Here is a 19578-nt window from a genome sequence, read left to right as displayed (position 1 = left end):
GCTTTTGGGTGTTGTCACATGATAAAATATTGCATCAACTCTAGATGACTAGGCAGGAAATTTTTATCAAGTGTTGCATTTTAGCAACTGTGTAAAAGGTAAGGACTTAAATAAGCTGCTTTCATTAAAAATGAAATTCAAAAAGTCATACAGTTTCTCTTTTAGTTAGACATAGTCATATAGTCTATTCAGTTCTTCCACCTAGATATTTGCTTAAGGATGTTTACCACTTTCTTTGCCACTTATTTCTAAAAGATGAAAACAAGATAGATAAAACTTACCTTAGAAACAGCAGGGCAGGAATCTCGTCTCACTGTTTCTATTCCTTTTGCATCAAATACTGGGTCCTTTTGATCCAGTGTTTCATACATGTAACCCACATACCTCTTTTTTGTTTGTAAGACACAGGGCAAATATACCTGTGATGAAATTAATAAAATGTCTCTCAATAACCACTTCCCCCCAACCAAGAACATCTTATTTTTATATGCCTTTTTCTCTCTTTAACCAGATGTCAATTTTAAGAAAATTCTAAATACGGCTTAGGGCCCAACAAATTCATGAACAACACTTGAAGGACAAAGCACATAAAATGAGTTGTCTTTGCCTGCACTACCAATTTTGCTCCTTCCTCAGCTGACACTGCTCTTTCAGAGTCAATCATATCTCTTTAAACAATTTTAAAACTTTCAGTAATACCTACATATATGGTACACATTAAAAAGTTACAAGAGAATATACAATAAAGTCTACCGTCCCCTCCATAGAGGCATCCTCTGTTACTGATTTCCTGTATGTTCTTCCAGAGATATTCTAAGTACATGTACTTATACACAGAGGGTAGCTTACCTTCTACCTCACTCTGCACTTTGCTTGCTTCATTTGGTAATTATCTTGGAGAGAATTCCATTCTGAACAGAATGTTCATTTTGTTTTGTAGCTACATAGCAGTCCCTTTTATGAGGGTATAATGAATTTTGTAACCAGTTACCTACTCTGCATCACTTAGGATGTTTTCAATCTTTTGGAATCATAAATAGTGTTCCCGTGAACAACCTTGCATGGATTAATCTGAAGGATAAATTCCTGAAGTGGAATTCCTGGATGAATGGGTGTGTGTCTCCACCCTTTTTACATTACCAAACTGGTCCTTTCTTCTGCCCCAAGCTATATCAGTAGTCACATTAAATGTAAGTGGTGTAAAAAGTGAAAAAATGAGGTTAGAAAATGTGAAAAGAAAATGTAACTTGTAAAAGGCAGGAATGATCAGATTAGATCCCATCAAAGAGATGCAACAATGTTTTCTACTAGAAATCTATTTTAAATAAAAAAGAATAGAAAGGTTAGAAAAAAAAGATACACTTGTTAATACTAATCAAAACAAAGCTGGAGTGGCTATATAATATCAGAAAAAGTAGATTTCCAGACAAGGGATATTATCAAAGATAAAAATATCAGTTCATCAAGGAGACAGATAACCATAAATGTATATATAGCTAATAAGAAAACTTCAAAATACATGAAATATATTTTGGCAGAACTAAAAGAAAGAGACAGGCAAATCTGTGATTGTATTTGATATTTTGGCCCTCTCACCTAGAAACTGACAAAGTCAGCAAAATTGTTACTGTTGGCTTCACCACCACTATTAATTAACCTAAGTGTTACTGTAGACCATTCCACCCAATAACCAGAATGCACAGGGATTTTCAAGGTCACATGGGAACATGCTGGGCTTCCTAGGTGGTCCAGTGGTTAAGAATCCACCTTGCAATGCAGCAGACATTGGTTCCATCCCTGGTTCAGGAAGATCCCACGTGCCACAACTCCGGAGCCTACACACAGGAGCCCACGTGCAGCAACTACGAAAGCCTGTGCGCCACAAGAGAAGACAACAAAATGGGAAGCCCGCGCACTGCAACTAGAGAGCAGCCCCAGCTGGCCCAAACAGAGAACACCTGCATGGCCACAACAAAGACCCAGTAGAGTGAAAAAAAAGAGACCATATGCTAGACCAAACAACGAACTTTAACAAATTTAAAAGCACTGAAATTATATAGACTATGTTCTTTCACCACATGGAATTAAAATTAGTTAACAAAAAGATATCTGAATATATTAAATATTTGGAACTTAAACAGCACACTTCTAAATAACCTATAGTTCGTTATCACTGAAGCACAAGATTCCCAGGTAGCTGCTACTTCCCTGGTAATTCAGTGGTGGTGAACCCGCCTGCAATGCAGGATACTCAGATTTGATCCCTGGGTCAGGAAGATCCCCTGGAAGATGAAAAAGCAACTCATTCCACTATTCTTGCCTGGAGAATCCCATGGACAGAGGAGCCTGGTGGGCTCTAGTCCACAGGGTGCAAAGAGTCGAGCACGACTGAGCACACGCACGTACACACACGTCAGGGAGTGCCTAGGAGTCCTGCAAGGGAATCTGTAAGAGGACCTGGCTTTCGGCTGCCCTGATGGAGAAAAAGGAACACTGACTTTATGAACAGGGATTCCCAAGTGGCACAGTGGTAAATTTGCCTGCCACTGCAGGAGATGTGGGCTGGATCCCTGGTTTGGGAAGATTCCCTGGAAAAGGCAATGGCAACCCACTCCAGTATTCTTGCCTGGCAAATCCCATGGACAGAGGAGTCTGGTGGGCTAGTCCATGGGGTCGCAAAGAGTCATGACTGAGCACCATCACCACAGGATATCAAAATAATAAAAGCACAAGGTATCAAAATCTGAAGCTGAACTGGTGCTTTGAAATTTATATCTTTAAAGTGCTTATATTAAAAATTTGTTTAAAATTAGTGATTCAAGTTTGTAAATTAAGAAGACAGGAAAAGAGAAGCAAACTAATCCCAAAGGAAGGAATAAAGAGTGGATGTTAATGAAATTTTTCTTCAGAAAGTTCTATAAATGGTTAAACCTCTAGCTAGAATGATCAAGGGGGAAAAAGAGAAAAACATAAATTATAAATATCAAAAGTAAAATGTGGGATGTTACTAGAGTTTACAGATACCAAAATCACTTTCAGTTCAGTCGCTCAGTCGTGTCCAACTCTCCGCGACCTCATGAATCACAGCATGCCAGGCCTCCCTGTCCATCACCTGGAGTTCACTCAAACTCATGTCCATCGAGTCGGTGATGCCATCCAGCCATCTCATTCTCTGTCATCCCCGTCTCCTCCCGCCCCCAATCCCTCCCAGCATCAGACTCTTTTCCAGTGAGTCAAAATCACTTTAAGGAAGTATAAATAATTAATGCCAATAAATTCTGTAACTTCAGAGAAATGGACAAACTCATTGAGAATCGCAAATTTTAAAACTGACATGAGAAGAGAACCTGAATTATTAAAGATATTTAAATTATTTAATTGAAAATCCTACCTTCCCCATAAAATTTCTGGACTAGACTGCTTCACTGATGAATTTTATCAACCATTTAAGAAAAAACTGCACCAATCTTATGTACTTCTTCTTTCAAAAAGTAGAAGAGGAAATACTTGCAACTCATGAGGTCAGCTTTTTTTACTCTGTCCCCAAAGCAAAGACAATACAAGCAGAAAACAAAAACAAAAAACGACTGCAGGCCAATATTCACGAACATATGCATCACAATTCTTAACAAATGGTTTGTTTTCTTTGAGAAGTTGTACAGTTTTTTGCTTTTATGTTTAGGCCTATAATCTATTTCAGGTAAAATTTCACGTCCCGAGTTAGTTTCTAAGGACACCATGCTCTTCACTTTGCTAGACATGCTGAGTGTCCACAGCATCACATTCTTCCAGAATAGCACTCAGCATCATTCTTCTCTAATTTTTCTTCCCCTTCTCACCCCAATTAGAATGCTCATTCTTCAGGGCAGACACCAAACCCAAGTCCTCTCTGAATCTCTCCTAGCACAATTCCTGCTTCAGAGCAGGTGCATAACAAGCATTTGGGAGTCATCTTTGGTTCTCATCTCCCTCTTTTCTCTTTTCCACACCTGCTCTCCTAAAAAACTTTTAATTCCTGCCCATCCTTCTTTCTCAGTATCTCTTGAATTGTTTATTTTCACTAGTTAATCCTCCTACTTTAGTATATACAGGTTGTAAGAGGCATCCTGTCTTGAGATTCTTCTCTTCCACTTCCATCTCCAAACCACTGTGAGGCCAATCCTCCCTAAGAGGCTCTGCCATGCTTTTGTTTGATAAACTTTACTGAATAAAGTTTAAACACTTTAGCTTGACATTCAAGACACTCTGTAACCTGGTTTCAACTTTATTCTCCCAGACTTCTGCTACTCTGTATTCCCATATTGTGCATTTCCAATTCCACATTCTTTTATTTGCCATTTTCTTCTGGGCAGAAGGACTGCAGTGTCATGGCTGCATGGCTGAAATTCTAACCATTTTCTGAGACACACTGCAGCATTTACCTCCTACAAGGAGTCTCCCCACCTAGCCTAGAGGGACACAATACCTCCTTTTCTTTGCACTCTTATAGTGCTTAGGGAGACTGCTCCCTAAATTTACAATAAAAGACCATTTACATACATTTCTAATCTTTCCTTTTAGACTACTGGCTCTTAAGAGGGCAGGACTGTGTTTTTGCATTCCACGTCGCTCCTAGGTCAGTATCTTTTATATAGAAAGAACTAAATGCATATTTCGTATATAAGGTAAAGTGAAAACAGTAGAAGGTCCTTGTGGCAAACTGCATTCTCCAAAGAAACACTCCTCTCAGACACAGCCTTCTTACAGTGTGACTCTGACTTCTTCCCATTAAAGAGATGGGGGCTTATGTTCCCTTTCATATCTAGATAGGCTGTGATCTGTATGATTCTGAGACTAGGTCATAAAAAGCAAGACAGCTTTTATCTGGTTCTCTTTGGGATGTTCATTCCTAGATCTCAGCTAGCATGCTGTGAGGAAGAGCAAGTAGCCTCAGGGAAAGGCCACAGGTAGGTGTTCAAGCTGGTGTCCCAAACAGCAGCCAGCATCAACCCCCAGACGTGGGAGTGAGCAGTGATCAAGCTTCAGGGGATCAGTCCTGAGCTGTCAGCTGAGGACCCTGACATCGTGGAGCATAGACACGTCATCCAGCTGTACCCCTTCTGAATTCCTTTCTGAAGTGTAATAAAATGGTGCTTGTTTTATACCATGAAGTTTGGGGCTGCACATCGATAGTTAAGTGGAACAGTCTTTTCATTTCTTTATATCAGATATTACTAAAAAAATTTTTGTGAAAACTATACCAAACTAATGGAAAAATACTTTAATACTTTTACAGACCTGTATACCCTGAAAATGTATTAAGAAATCAGAAATCTCTAGAAGGTATGCGAATTTTATAAGTGATTTTTAGTTATTACGTTTCTCTTACCTTTTCAAACTTCAATTTCACTGGTTTAGGGTTGGTAGCAGTTACAGCTTCAGCAATTTCTTGCCCAATCTTAAAAGACTGCTCCTTAGTGGCTCCTTTCAGTAGCACAAACATACTGAGAGGATTAAAAATAAAGCAGGGTAATAAGGAAGTTGCAACAAAGTCTCATCAATAGTAATTTTCCTGCCTAATACTATACCAGGGAAAACCTTTCCCCCTTACTAAGTTGTTTCCTATCTGAGCTTTCTTATTTTATCACCCTTGCCTTGTGTACCCATGATATATCTTGTTCAGTTTACAGATCCTTAAAGCACCTAATGTTTCTAGTTTAGCTACACACAGACCAGTTAGCACAGCTGCCAAAAAGGTCCTGAGTCATTCCTATATATTTGTGGCTTTTTATGACACAGTTACGTCAGTCACAAAAGATGTGATTATAAAGAAATGGAAAATTTACTTGTGATATGGGAGAAATTTTCCTCTCAGAACCACCCAACTTAGAAAAGAACACACATATATAAAACATGTTCACTGAAGAACAGTTAGAAAATACCAAAAGGCACAAAGAAAACAGCTACTTATAATCTCACTGTTCAGATCAGAGACACTAGAAAATCTGCACATCTTTTGTGAACATCTGTAAACCTTTTCTCACATGGGATCACAGAGCATAAAGCTTGATAACTTTCCCCTTTCGTTTAATAGTGTATTATCAACATTTTCTCACGTTCAGTTCTTTTACATTAACAGTTCTGTATTTCAATGTATGGATATTGTCATTAAATTTTTTTCTAATATTTCATATGTAATAGTAAACATGGCACACACTCTATGTCCTTAGAATAAATTCCTAAAAGTAGAATTTCCAGATAAATGGTATACACTAAAAATATTTTCTGAAAGATAATGTGAAACTGAATTCCAGAAAGCATTTTTTTTTTTTTGCAGAAAGCTGTTTCCGATGTATAATCCCACCAGTAGTATATACAGATGCAATTTGCATATAATGAAATGAATAGACTTTAAGTGTATAGTTCACAAATATTGACAAATATGTAAGACTTGTGATGGGCTGAACTGTGTCCCTTAAAGTCCTACGTTGAAACCCTAGCCCCCAGTATCTCAGAATGTGACTGTATTTGGAGACAGGGCCTTAAAAGAGATGATTAAGTTAAAACGTGGCTCTAATTTAGGTGGTTGCTGCTGCTGCTGCTGCTGAGTCACTTCAGTCGTGTCCGACTCTGTGTGACCCCTTAGACGGAAGCCCAACAGGCTCCCCCGTCCCTGGGATTCTCCAGGCAAGAACACAGGAGTGGGTTGCCATTTCCTTCTCCAATGTGTGAAAGTGAAAAGTGAAAGTGAAGTCGCTCAGTCATGTCCGACCCCTAGCGATCCCACGGACTGCAGCCTACCAGGCTCCTTCATCCATGGGATTTTCCAAGCAAGAGTACTGGAGTGGCTTGCCATTGCCCTCTCCGAATTTAGGTGGTTAGGGTGAGCCTAATCTGTTCTCCTTATAAGAGGAAACTAAACAAAGAAACACCAAGGCTGCACATGAACAGAAGAAAGGGCATTTGAGGACAAAGAAAGAGATGGCAACCTGCAAGCCAAGCCGAGAGGCTTCAGGAGAAAGCACACCTGCTAACTAATGCCTCCATCCTGGACTTCAGCCACAACTGTGAGAGTAAATTTCTGCGTTTAAACCACCAGATCTGTGACAGCCCTAGAAAACTAATACACCTGTGTAACTACCACCAGAATCAAGATACAGGATATATCCATGACCCCATGGAGTTCCCTTGTATTCCTTTGCAATAATTCTCCACTCCACTTCGGGTCCCAGGCAACACAACCTGCTTTCAGTTACTATAATTTTACTTTTTCAAGAATTCTATATAATATACAAAGCTAATATACTTATGTCGGGATTCTTTTACTCAACATAATTTTGAGATAGACCCATATTGCTGAAGTAACACTAACTGGTTCCTTTTTAATGCTGAATAATATTCCATTATATGGATATGTCACATTTGTTCACTCATCCATTGATGAACATTTGAACTGCAGTTTTGGACTATCAATAAAGCTACAAAGAAGAGTTGCATCAGGGATTTATGTGGACCAAAGCTTTCATTTCTCTTAAGTATATATTGAGGGTAGTACTGTTGAATAATATGCTAAGGGTGTGTTTTAGTTTAGATGTAAATACCAAACTTAAAAACAATTATTATACTTAAAATGTTTAGATGCAATGATGGAGGAAAGTGTTTATACACACATTTCTAAGTTCTAGAATAGAGAAAACTAACCTGTGGTAAATGAAATCTGGTAAATGGTTGCCTGGGGGTATGGGATGAAAATGAGGGACCAACTGCAGTGGAACATGGCAGAACTTCAACAGGGACAGAACGTTCTGTATCTTGACTGGGGTGGCAGCTGATTATATGTTTCTATACACTGTGTGTGCTGAACTATATACACTGTGTACTTTGTTAAAAATTATATCTTGATAAAGCTGATTTAAAAAATTAAAGTTATAAATTCTTTACATGTTAAAAGTTATTACGATAGTTTATATATTTGAGATTTTACCTAGCAGTGTCAGTAGGTTTACTTGAGTTCATCTATGCTCTTTTGGCCAGTTATAGTTGGAGCTAAGTTTCAAGAGAGCTGACCAGGATTAATGGGGGTTTTTGAAGAAGGAAATGGCAACCCACTCCAGTACCCTTGCCTGGAAAATTCCATGGATGGAGAAGCCTGGTAGGCTACATACAGTCCATGGGGTCGCAGAGTCAGACACGACTGAGCGATTTCACCTTCACTTTGGTCACTTAACAGAATTAAGGTGACTAGCCTACTAAGAGAGACTGTCTTAAAGGAGTGATTGTCATTTCACATGGGATGGAGAGTTGAGTGGGGTATCAGAATCACCCAGGAGGCCTTTTCTCAATTACACACAGATTAATTTCCTGAGGGACTTTTTGCTCTAGTTCCCCAGCACCCTTCTGCTGCCCCGGACGTGTGTGCTGTCAAATGTCCTTCCCTATCCTGCCAGAGAATCACTGCTAGAGAGAGCTTCAACAGCTGACGGAAGTAGGTCTGTCCCACTAAGGTGGGACAAATATTGTTGAGAACCACAATTATATCTGCTCTTGAGAAAGAAACACCCTTCTGACAGAGTACTTTTGATGCTATGGTAACTGATCTCCCTTAGCTAGACTCCAAGATTCATAAAATCAGCAGTCTTGAAATTGGAGGGAGCCAATGGTCATTCATCATCATGTATCAGATGTGGTCTGATAATAGTCAGAGAGGCTCAAGTGACTTTTTGATAGCCATGCAATCAGGAGCATAGCTAAGAAAGAGACTCCACATCTCACTCTTGGTAAAGAACTCTTTCCTTCCATCAAGCATTCATCTGTTATCCCCAGAGCAGTGCTTCTCACTATGGTATCATTACTGTCTGCTCAAAAAAAAAGGTTAAAAGTAAATTTAACAAGAGAAAGTAATTAATAAGGAATAAAAAAATAATAAGGAATAAAAAATTAATAAGGAATAAAATATTGTACAGCTGATCTTCGTGGGGCCCAGATCCACCGTACTATCCAAGTGGTTTGCTCCTCAAGGACTGATTTGTACTCTGTTGGGGCAATGTTATTACCGTTGAGAATGCATGCCCTAGAGTAAATTGTCCTCATTCAGTATATTTCAGTAAGCATTACTGAATGAATCAGATGGTGAATGGTGATCAAAAGTTCTAATGATACTGCAAATACATTTCATTGATTAGAATCATAAAAAAACCTGTGCTATCTGATGCAGTAGTGAAAGTTGCTCAGTCATGTCTGGCACTTTACGACCTCATAAACTGTAGCCCACCAGGTTCCTCTGTCCATGGAATTCTCCAGGTGAAAATACTGGAGTGCGTAGCCATTCCCTTCTCCAGGGGATCTTCGAACCCAGGGATCAAACCTGGGTCTCCTGCATTGCAGGCAGTGTCTTTACCATCTGGGCTCTAGGTCTTACTAGTTGGGTGACCTCAGACACACTTCTTACCCCAGGGGAACCTGCTCCTAAGGAGCACCTGAGAACGCCCCTCCTAGGGTTTTCTTCCAACCACATGCAAACTCTGACCCAAAAGTCCTCTTCCAGTCTGACATTCTAAGTCTGTGTTTTTTGATTTGTTTGATTTCCTAAAAACCTTAAAGGCTAAACAACATAACTATACTCAGAATTATGCCAACTTCTGATTCTGGGTGCGTGTTGTCAACCACTGACATTTATGACCCTGAATTAAATTTAGTAATTTAAAGTTTTTCTCCTCTTCCCTAATTATTTTGTGAGGAGCTCTGGAAAACTATGTCCTAGTAATTTTTCTTTTGCTAGACCTCTCAGCAGAAGTGGTTTTACACAGTGAAATGCTCAAAGTGAGGAGTGGCTTTTGATGGGAACAGTAGAGACTATGGATAAATGGGGCCTGGATAACTTGAAACTATCCCCACCTGTTGATAATGAAACAGCTGCTATGTGAAGGCAAGGTCTTATTCAGCGTTAATATGATTATGCTGATTTTATGTGCACTAAAAAACTGGAGAAGATTAAATGCTGTAAAGATTAGCTGGAAGCTATTTTCAGTGATTAGAAGCACTATTTCTGATTGGTCCACTGCACTGTAAAGTGATCAGAGCTCCTGAGGCAAGTGCTCTTAGAATGATCACACTGTGACTTTAAGCCTTTAATATGAAAAGAAAATTTCAGACTCCAAGAAACTTGCATAACCCCTATATTCTAGAAAAGTTTTAATAAGTCATATAAATAGGATATTACATAAATAACTGGGCCCTGAAAAATATCAAAGTAAGCCAGGTTGAGGTTATTTTTAGGATTCAAAGGCAGTCCTATCCTTTGTCAGCTCATGGATGATGGGCTTTAGGAAGTCTGTGAGCCTCTGGAATCAAAGCGAAAACTGTATTTACCTATATGAACTGTTTACATAAGAAGGGCAACAGATTTTGGGGCCCAAAATGAACCACTCATACCTTTGGCAACTGTCTTTCAAAAACAGTTTGATTATTTTAAGATATATATTTAAATTCAGAGACCTGCAGCTATCTGAGGAATCCTTCACATTTTCACATTAAAAACTTTTTAAACAGACCAGACTACTGTATATACAGTTTTTACAGATCCCTATCTAAATACTTAGGGGTTCCCAGATGGTTCAGCAGTAAAGAATCCACCTGCCAATGCAGGAGATGTGGGTTTGATCCCTGGGTTGGGAACATCCATCCCTTGGAGAAAGAAATGGCAACCCACTCCAGTATTCTTGCCTGGAGAATCCCATGGACAGAGGAGCCTGGTGGGCTACAGTCTAGAGGGTTGCAAAGAGTTGGACACGACTAACCCACCATCACATTTACATACTTGCTACCTGGAGAGATGCCATGGGAATCTTCACTGTCTACGGCTCACAAAAACTGGAGAGAACTTAGGTAGAATTCTATTCTTAGGAAGGATTACCCTTAAGGCATTTCAAACACTGAAATGAATATCTGAAGAGATGCAAAAGGACAACTACAAAACAGAAAGTTCATTACCTGTCAGTATCACCATATACAACCCTGGCACCCCATTTCTTGGTATCATTCACCAGTTTAATAGCTCGTTCCAAAGTTTCTCTGGCTTTGTGAACAATACTATCACCAACCTGTTGGCACAAACACATTGGAAAAAATTTCTTAATATAGTTTAGTATAAGACAATAGACTTTAATGTATAATACTTTTCATTACTGAATATTCTAAAAATGAAACAAGCAGAAAAGAACACTGACAAGAAAACAAAATATCACCAGTGCCATTCATTATTCCTTCTTCAAGTACTCAAGAAGAAAATGGGGTGGATGAATAATTTAAAAGAAGAAACCAATCAACATACAGACTTGCCTGTGTGAGTGTATCAGTAAGTACAATGGACTGCACTGTATACAAGGATAGCTATATTTGATGCTAGAAGAATAAACCTTATTTATTCAAGGGCTTTCTAATATGCCTTTATACTGGCAGGAGACCACACTATGTATATGCATGTGTGTGCATGTATATCTTTCAAAATTTTTCTGTTGGAGTGTTACAATAATTTATTTCAGTATCATTAAAGCACTCAGGGCCAGTGCACTGGGACAATCCTGCGGGATGGGATGGGGAGGGAGGAGGCAGGGGGGTTCAGGATCGGGGACACATGTACACCCATGGCTGATTCATGTCAATGTATGGCAAAAACCACTACAATATTGTAAAGTAATTAGCCTCCAATTAAAATAAATTTAAAAAAAGTTTATGCTGAACCTAAATCTCAGTGATTGGTTATACATAATTTTTACATTAATACTGAATGCAAGGAAAAATGCATGATTATATAAAACATATCACAGTGTTCAATTTAAATCAGGTAAGCAGATATATGTCTAATAAGGGTTCTTTCATTGGTGATGGGGGGGTTTTAACAATGATCATGGCATAAGGTGACAAAGCAAAAAAGATGGTGGATCTTGACAAATATGAGAAGCAAGCTAATTATAGTTCATAGTTAAATAAATCAAGCAGACTAGTATCGTGCTGCTGCTTCATTTATTAAACTCATTAAAACACTAAGGAAACTGCTATTCAGCATAAATGGAACATTACTTTTTAAAGTTTTAAAGTAAGAATGATGCACTTTTTCTTTTGCAAACAGTATTTATAATGATCTTTCCCATTTTATTATAAAATATGAATTATATGAACTAAATGCAGGATTGAATAATAATTAAAAGGCTGTTTAAAGATGTTTACAAAGGAAATATTAAGTGTATGAACAAAAGAATAAACTGATCACAGAAACTTAATTTGGTTTTTAAATTAAGATCATAAATCCTGTTGAGACCTTTTGTGCATTAGAAAACCTGAATATGAACTACAACCTAATATATTAAAAGAATCAATCATGTCATCTAATTGAAATTCAAGTTTAAATAAAACATTCAATCTGTCTTTTGCCACTTTCACAAGATAAAAATATGTGATAGCAAATAGCTAAATGGGTGCGCCATCTAGAGTTAGAGTCAAATGTGATTTTGAGATCTACACATACAAATAAATACATACATGCACTGATCCTAAATGTCTGCCTCCCGCCATCTACTCTGACCCATTTAAACTACACCTGGAAGAGTCAGAATTTTTGCAGCTGGCCCTGAGATCCATGCACTATGAAAAACTCAGGCATGAGAGGGAGGGGCACCATCGCGCCTGGGGGAGGAGAAATGAGTGGGAATTACACTAAAACTGATTGTGCTACTTTGTGCAACAGTTCCTAATAAAAACATTACAGGGCTAAGAGAATGGATTTTATTTTATTTTTTTCAGTGCTCAATAAATGTTTATTTACCGTTCATTTCCCCTAAGAAGATATGGGATGTGGAACAACATGATCGGGATGGAACTGGATGGTGTGACCTGAAAGGCCGCAGGCCTAGCGGCAGGATGCATGCGGCTTCTCTGCCCGCTCCCCGCCCCGGGAGAATGGATTTTAAAAGAAGAAAAATTAATTGGTTTCACAATTTAGCCAATGGCTGGGATCCTGAAAAGTCATAATAAGAAAAATATTTAAAGTAAAAATTCTCTGAAAATGCTGGTAAGGATGTGGAGAAAAGGGAACCCTTGTGCACTGTTGGAAATGTAAACTGGTGCAGCCACTACAGAAAACAGTATGGAGGTTCTTCAAAAAATTGAAAGTAGAACAGCCATATGATCCAGCAGTTCCACCTCTGAGTATTTATCTGAAGGAAACAAAAACTCTAACTGGAAAAGATGTCTATATCCCCATGTTCATTGCAGCATTATTTACAATAGTCAAGACATGGAAACAAGCTTAGTGTCCATGATGGATGAATGGATAAAGAAACTGTAGTTTATATACAATGAAATATTATTTAGCTATACAAAAGAAGGTAATCTTGCCATTTGCAGCAACATGGATGACGTTGAGGGTATTACGCTTGGTATTTTTTTTTAACTTTTTACTCTGTATTGGGATACAGCTGATTAACAATGCTGTGGTAGTTTCAGGTGAACAGGGAAGGGACCTAGCGATACATATACATGTATCCATTCTTCCCCAAACGACCCTCCCATCCAGGCTGCCACATAACATTGAGCAGAGTTCCATGTACTATACAGTAGGTCTTTGTTGGTTATCCATTTTAAATATAGCAGTGTGTGCATGACCATTCCTTCCCCATGGCAATCATAAAAGTTCATTTTCTAATAAGTCTGTGAATCTCTGTCTTGTACGTAAGTTCATTTGATTCATCTCTTTTTAGATTCCACATATTAAGGATGGCATACAATATTTCTCCTTCTCTGACTTGCTTCACTCAGGATGACACCCTCTACATTCATTCATGCTGCTCTAAATGGAATTATTTCACTTTTTAACGGCTGAGTAATATTCCATAGTATATAAGTGCCACATCTTTTTTATCCATTCCTCTGCCAATGGACAGTTATGTTGCATCCATGTCTTGGCTATTGTAAACAGTGCCGCAGTGCACACTGGCGTGCATGTATCCTTTCAGATCAAGCTTAGATGCATTCAATCTATAAATTTCCTCCTAAGTACTGTTTCTGCTGATCTCCACAAACTGATAAATTATATTTTCATTTAGTTCAAAATAATTTAAACATTTCTCTTGAGATTTTTTTCTTTGACCCGTGTGTTATTTAGAAATCGGCTATTCAATCTCTAAGTATTTGGGAAATTTTCCAGCTACCTTTCTGTTACTGATCTCTAGTTTAATTCAATTCTGATCTGAAAGCAGAATACACTATATAATCTATTCTTTTAAAGTTACTAAGGTATATTTCATGGCCGTGAATGTGGTCCATCTTGCATGTTCCTTGTGAGCTTGAGAAGAATATGTATTCAACTGTTTTTGGATGAAGCAGTCTGTCAGTTCAGTTCAGTTCAGTCGCTCAGTCGTGTCCGACTCTTTTCGACCCCATGAATCACAGCACGCCAGGCCTCCCTGTCCATCACCAACTCCCAGAGTTCACTCAAACTCATGTCCATCGAGTTGGTGATGCCATCCAGCCATCTCATTCTCTGTCATCCCCGTCTCCTCCCGCCCCCAATCCCTCCCAGCATCAGTCTGTTCCAGTGAGGCAACTCATCGCATGAGGTGGTCAAAGTATTGGAGTTTCAGCTTTAGCATCAGTCCTTCCAATGAACACCCAGGATTGAAATGCCCTTTTATTACGTTGTTGAATTCAACTATGTTCTTCCTGATTTTTTTTATTTTCTATGTGCCTTTGCTTTGTTCCTATTTTTAATTTCCACTCTTTTATTGCTTTTTTGGTTTTGACTATTTTATATTACACACTAGTTATATTTCTTTTTTTAAAACTTTTTATGGTGGTTGCCCAAAATCTTGCAATATTTATATTTACTTTCAATACACCATTTTCAAAACCCACTAAACCACTTCATAGGTAGTGTGGATACTTTAAAATGAAAGAATCCTAATCTGTTCCTCCCAGTCCTTGTACCATGTGTTATTCATTTCAGTTATACAAATATACATATATAAAAACATACCTAATCAAATACTTTTTTACTATTATTATTTTGAACAGATTGTTACCTGTTAGATCAATTAAGAGAAATAAAAGGGCTTCTTTTACCTTTACTTATTCCTTCTCTGATGCTTTTCCATTCTTTTGTGGATCTAGGTTTCTGACCTACTGTCACTTTCCTTCTCTCTAAAGAACTTCTTTTAACTAAACCTTGCAAGGCAGGTCTATACCAACAAATTCCCTCAAGTTTTATGTCTGAGAAATCTTAATTTCTCCTTCACTTCTGAATGATAATTTTATATGGTATATTTTATTCCATTTTCTTGCCTGCATGGTTTCTGAGGAAAAGTTGAGTATAATTCTTACCTTTGCTTCTCTATAAACAAGGTGGTTTTTACCCTTTGGCTTCTTTGAGGACTTTTATTGTTGATTTTTCCACAGTATGAAAATGATGTCCCTAGGTTTAGGGTTTTTTTTTTTTTTTTTGCATTTATTCTGTTTGGTATTCTCTGAACTTCCTGGATCTGTAGTTTGGTGTTTGACAATTTGCTCCTATTGTTCTTCAGTTGCTAAATCACGTCAGACTCTTTGTGACCCCATGGACTGAAGCATACCAGGCTTCCCTGTCCGTTACTATCTCCCAGAGTTTGCTCAAATTCATGGTCTTTGAGTTTGTGATACTATCTAACCATCTCATCCTATGCCTCCCTCTTCTCCTTTTGCCTTCAATCTTTCTCAGCATCAGGGTCTTTTCCAATGAGTCAGCTCTTCGCACCAGGTGGCCAAATTATCGAAGCTTCAGCATCAGTCCTTCAATGAATATTCAAGGTTGATTTCCTTTAGGACTGACTGGTTTGATTTCCCTGCTGTCCAAGAGACTCTAAATAGAGTCTTCTTCAGCACCACAGTTAGAAAGCATCAATTCTTCAGCACTTCTTAATGGTCCAACTTTAACATCCGTACATGACTACTGGAAAAACCATAGCTTTGACTGTATGGACCTTTGTCAGCAAAGTGATGTCTCTGCCTTTTAATATGCTAAGTTTGTCATAGCTTTCCGTCCAAGGAGCAAGTGGATGTCTGACATTAAAGGGGAAGTTCTCAGTCATTATTGTTTCAGTATTTCTTCTGTTCTTGTCTTTCTTTCTGGAATTTTTATTACATATATATCACACTTTCTGTAGTTGTCCTATAGTATTAAGACACCTTTTCCTTTTCTTTCTTCTTTTCAGTTTTAGCAGTTTCTACTAAGAGTTCTTCAAGCTCAGAGATTCTTTTCTTAGCCATGTTCAGTGTAGTAGTCTGAGGCATTTTTCATTTCTCTTACAGTATTTTTGATTTCCAGCACTTCTTTTTAGTTCCTTCTTAGAACTTCCACCTCTTTACTTATATTGCCCATCTATTCTTGCATGCTGGCTATTTTAGCCATTGGAGGGAGCTCTTAGCATCCTAACCATAATTTTAAATTTGCAGTCTGATAGTTCCAACATCCCTTCCCTATCTGAGTCTGGTTCTGATGCTTTCTTTGTTTCTTCTGTATTTTTTGGCTTTAGTATGTCTTGCAATTCTTTTTGACAGCCAGACATGATGTACTGGGTAAAAGGAACTGCTATAAACAGGCTTTTAGTAATGTGGAAAAGGTGTTGGGGAGAGAAGGACATGCTCTTTAGTCCTAAGAGTAGGTCTCAGTTTTTCAGTGAACCTGTGCCTCTGGACTATAGACTTCATAAATAATTTTCAATTTTTCACCCCACTTTGGTGAGACAGGATGACTAGAGCAGGCCAGAGTATTTTTCTTCCATGTAGAAGGCTAGAGGAGTTGGAGTTGGGTATTCATCTTTTCCCAGGTCAGTCAGGCTCTGATGAAACTCCAACAGCTTGGGCTCTGGTTAAATAGTTTCTCTTGAGGGCAGACTTTGTTAAACACAGAACACTCTAGTGTATTTCAGAATGGTTCTTTTCCCCTCTCTGTGCCAGAAGCACAAGGAAATTTTTCACTGATATTCACTGTGAAAACCTGGCTCAGCTCCTAGATGTAAAATTCACCAGAAGTGTGAGGACCCTGATGACTGGGTCCATTGGGGTTTTTCTCTCTGAGATTTGTTTACCCTGAGCCTCCAGCAATTCATCACTTATGGTTCTATTTTCCCTACCGGGGCAGTGGTTCTCAGACTTGTGCTCTTGGATTCTGCTCTGGTAAGCTGTGAGAGTCTCAGTATTCACCTGTTGGGCCTCTTCAGTTGAGGGGAGAGGTAGCAGTTTACCCTGTGACTTCGCCTCTCCAACAGATCTAAGAAGAGTTGTTGACTTCCGTTTGTTTGGCTTACTTGATGGGAGGACAGAGTGGAGACTTTTGAGTTTCTTACATGCTGAACATATAACCAGAAGTCCCTTGCACACGTTTTTGGAATTTACTTTGCCTACTGTGAGCTGTCTGGGGGCTTTATTCTTCCACTGCTTTTCCTTTGCTGAGCTACTGCAAATATGACATACCACAATGCTCTAGCCTTCATCTGGCATGAAAAGATCATTAACCAAACAAGAATACTCTGTTCTTTTTTCAATTAGTGAATGATTGTATTACTCTGTCATACTACTTTGTATTTATGTCAAATTAACACCCTAATTTAGTAAATAATAAGAAATTAGTCTTTTTAATGAAGAGTGTCTTAATTGATGCTTTTGAACTGTAGTGTTGGAAAGACTCTTGAGAGTCCCTTGGACTGCAAGGAGATCCAACCAGTCCATCCTAAAGGAAATCAGTCCTGAATACTCATTGGAAGGGCTGATGTTGAAGCTGAAACTCCAATACTTTGGCCACCTAATGCGAAGAACTGACTCACTGGAAAAGACCCTGAGGGTGGGAAACACTGAAGGCGGGAGGAGAAGGGGACAACAGAGGATGAGATAGTTGGACTGCATCACTGACTCAATGGAGATGAGTTTGAGTAAACTCTGTGAGTTGGTGATGGACAAGGAGGCCTGGCGTGCTGCAGTCCATGGGGTTGCAAAGAGTCAGACACAATTGAGCAACTGAACTGAACTACTGCAAAAGAAAGGTTTTACTTTATATCTACCGGTATACTAGTAAATATGGAATGACTTTTTTTTTTTTTAGACATTTAGAGAAGACAAATGAACTAGCCTTAGATCTCTATCAATACATTAAAAGGAATTATTTAATATCAATATTACTATAAAGAATGCTGTAAAAGTGGCACAGAAACCTCATGCCAATAATTGATTACGATATGGTCATCTAGATTATGCAGAAATGTGTATGCTAATTTAGAAAATTATCATTAAATAGAGTTCTCATATAGAAAACCCACAAATCCCTAAAAATATGTATGTATATAAGCCCTGGTTTAAGAAAAACTAACAAGGCAATGGTTTTTCCCGTGGTCATGTATGGATGTGAGAGTTGGACTGTGAAGAAAGCTGATCGCCGAAGAATCGATGCTTTTGAACTGTGGTGTTGGAGAAGACTCTTGAGAGTCCCTTATACTGCAAGGAGATCCAACCAGTCCATTCTAAAGGAGATCAATCCTGGATGTTCATTGGAGGGACTGATGCTAAAGCTGAAACTCCAATACTTTGGCCACCTCATGAGACGAGTTGACTCACTGGAAAAGACTCTGATGCTGGGAAAGGTTGGGGGCGGGAGGAGAAGGGGACGACGGAGAATGAGATGGCTGGATGGCATCACCGACTCTGTGGACATGAGTTTGAGTGTACTCCGGGAGTTGGTGATGGACAGGGAGGCCTGGCGTGCTGTGATTCATGGGGTCGCGGAGAGTCGGACACGACTGAGCGACTGAACTGAACTGAATACTATGTTGTGGAAATGAAACACTTTGGTCTAAAGTTTCAAAACAAAATGTTTCAATGAACAGGTATTCATTTAATGCTGCCTTAGTCTCTTTTAAAAAAACTCTAGACTTACCTCAATGCATGGCATTCTCCCGGAAAAATTAGCAGCTGTATAGCCAAATGTCACATTTGCTATCAGCTTAAGTCCTAGCTGACGTGCATCAAGCATTCGTGAAAGGGCTCTGTCCTGCTTGTAAGCCTTCATCGACCGTTTCACCATGAGTCTAGTCTTCAAAATCTCTTCAAGCATTCTTGGTAGCACACCCTTTCTTACAGAAGGCTATCATAAAGGAAAAAAAAGAATGTTTAGATCCCATAAATATTATAGATTTAGATAAAGAAGGAAGCAAAAAGTATAACAATGGCCAACTGTCATGAATTGAAACAAATAATAAGAGTGGCCACAACACCAGTGGCAGTTAATATAAAATCATCATATTTTCTTTCTTTTGAAGAGGGCTTTTCTCCTAAAAGGTTCCTGTAATATTTATAAATCTACTGTAGCACTACTATTGTGAGTTCAGAGACCTCCAGGAAGGTGGATGCCAACTAGTACGTAAAAGACCATACGAGTTCAGAGGGAAATTTTGTCAAAACTTTGATCCAAACCCCCACTCTTTCAGAAAGACACATGGGATTTGTATCACTCATAACAAACCTCAGTTTTAAAAGATCTCATCCTAATGACCCCACACAGTAATCTGCATGGAACTCCATTTA

General features: G+C 38.7%; 1 protein-coding gene across 4 annotated transcripts in view; it reads right to left on the bottom strand.

The window, feature by feature from the left end:
- The window catches only part of REV3L (REV3 like, DNA directed polymerase zeta catalytic subunit), a 183808-nt gene that overhangs the window by 10209 nt on the left and 154021 nt on the right, over window positions 1-19578 (bottom strand). For 3 of the 4 annotated variants that reach the window (XM_088840621.1, XM_088840622.1, XM_088840623.1), the window contains 4 exons: window positions 18932-19138; window positions 10969-11078; window positions 5369-5483; window positions 282-419 (listed from right to left, as the gene is read on the bottom strand). In XM_088840621.1, the coding sequence (XP_088696747.1) occupies window positions 282-419; window positions 5369-5483; window positions 10969-11078; window positions 18932-19138 (570 nt within the window). Of the gene's footprint in view, window positions 1-281; window positions 420-5368; window positions 5484-10968; window positions 11079-18228; window positions 18364-18813; window positions 19139-19578 lie in introns of those variants that run through there. The other variant, XR_016038406.1, reaches the window with a different exon arrangement.

This window comes from Moschus berezovskii, chromosome 10, assembly GCF_049115385.1.
Source record: "Moschus berezovskii isolate FMDL1 chromosome 10, NW_MosBer_1.0, whole genome shotgun sequence".
Classification (NCBI taxonomy): domain Eukaryota; kingdom Metazoa; phylum Chordata; class Mammalia; order Artiodactyla; family Moschidae; genus Moschus; species Moschus berezovskii.
This window is presented reverse-complemented; position numbering and strand designations above follow the sequence as displayed.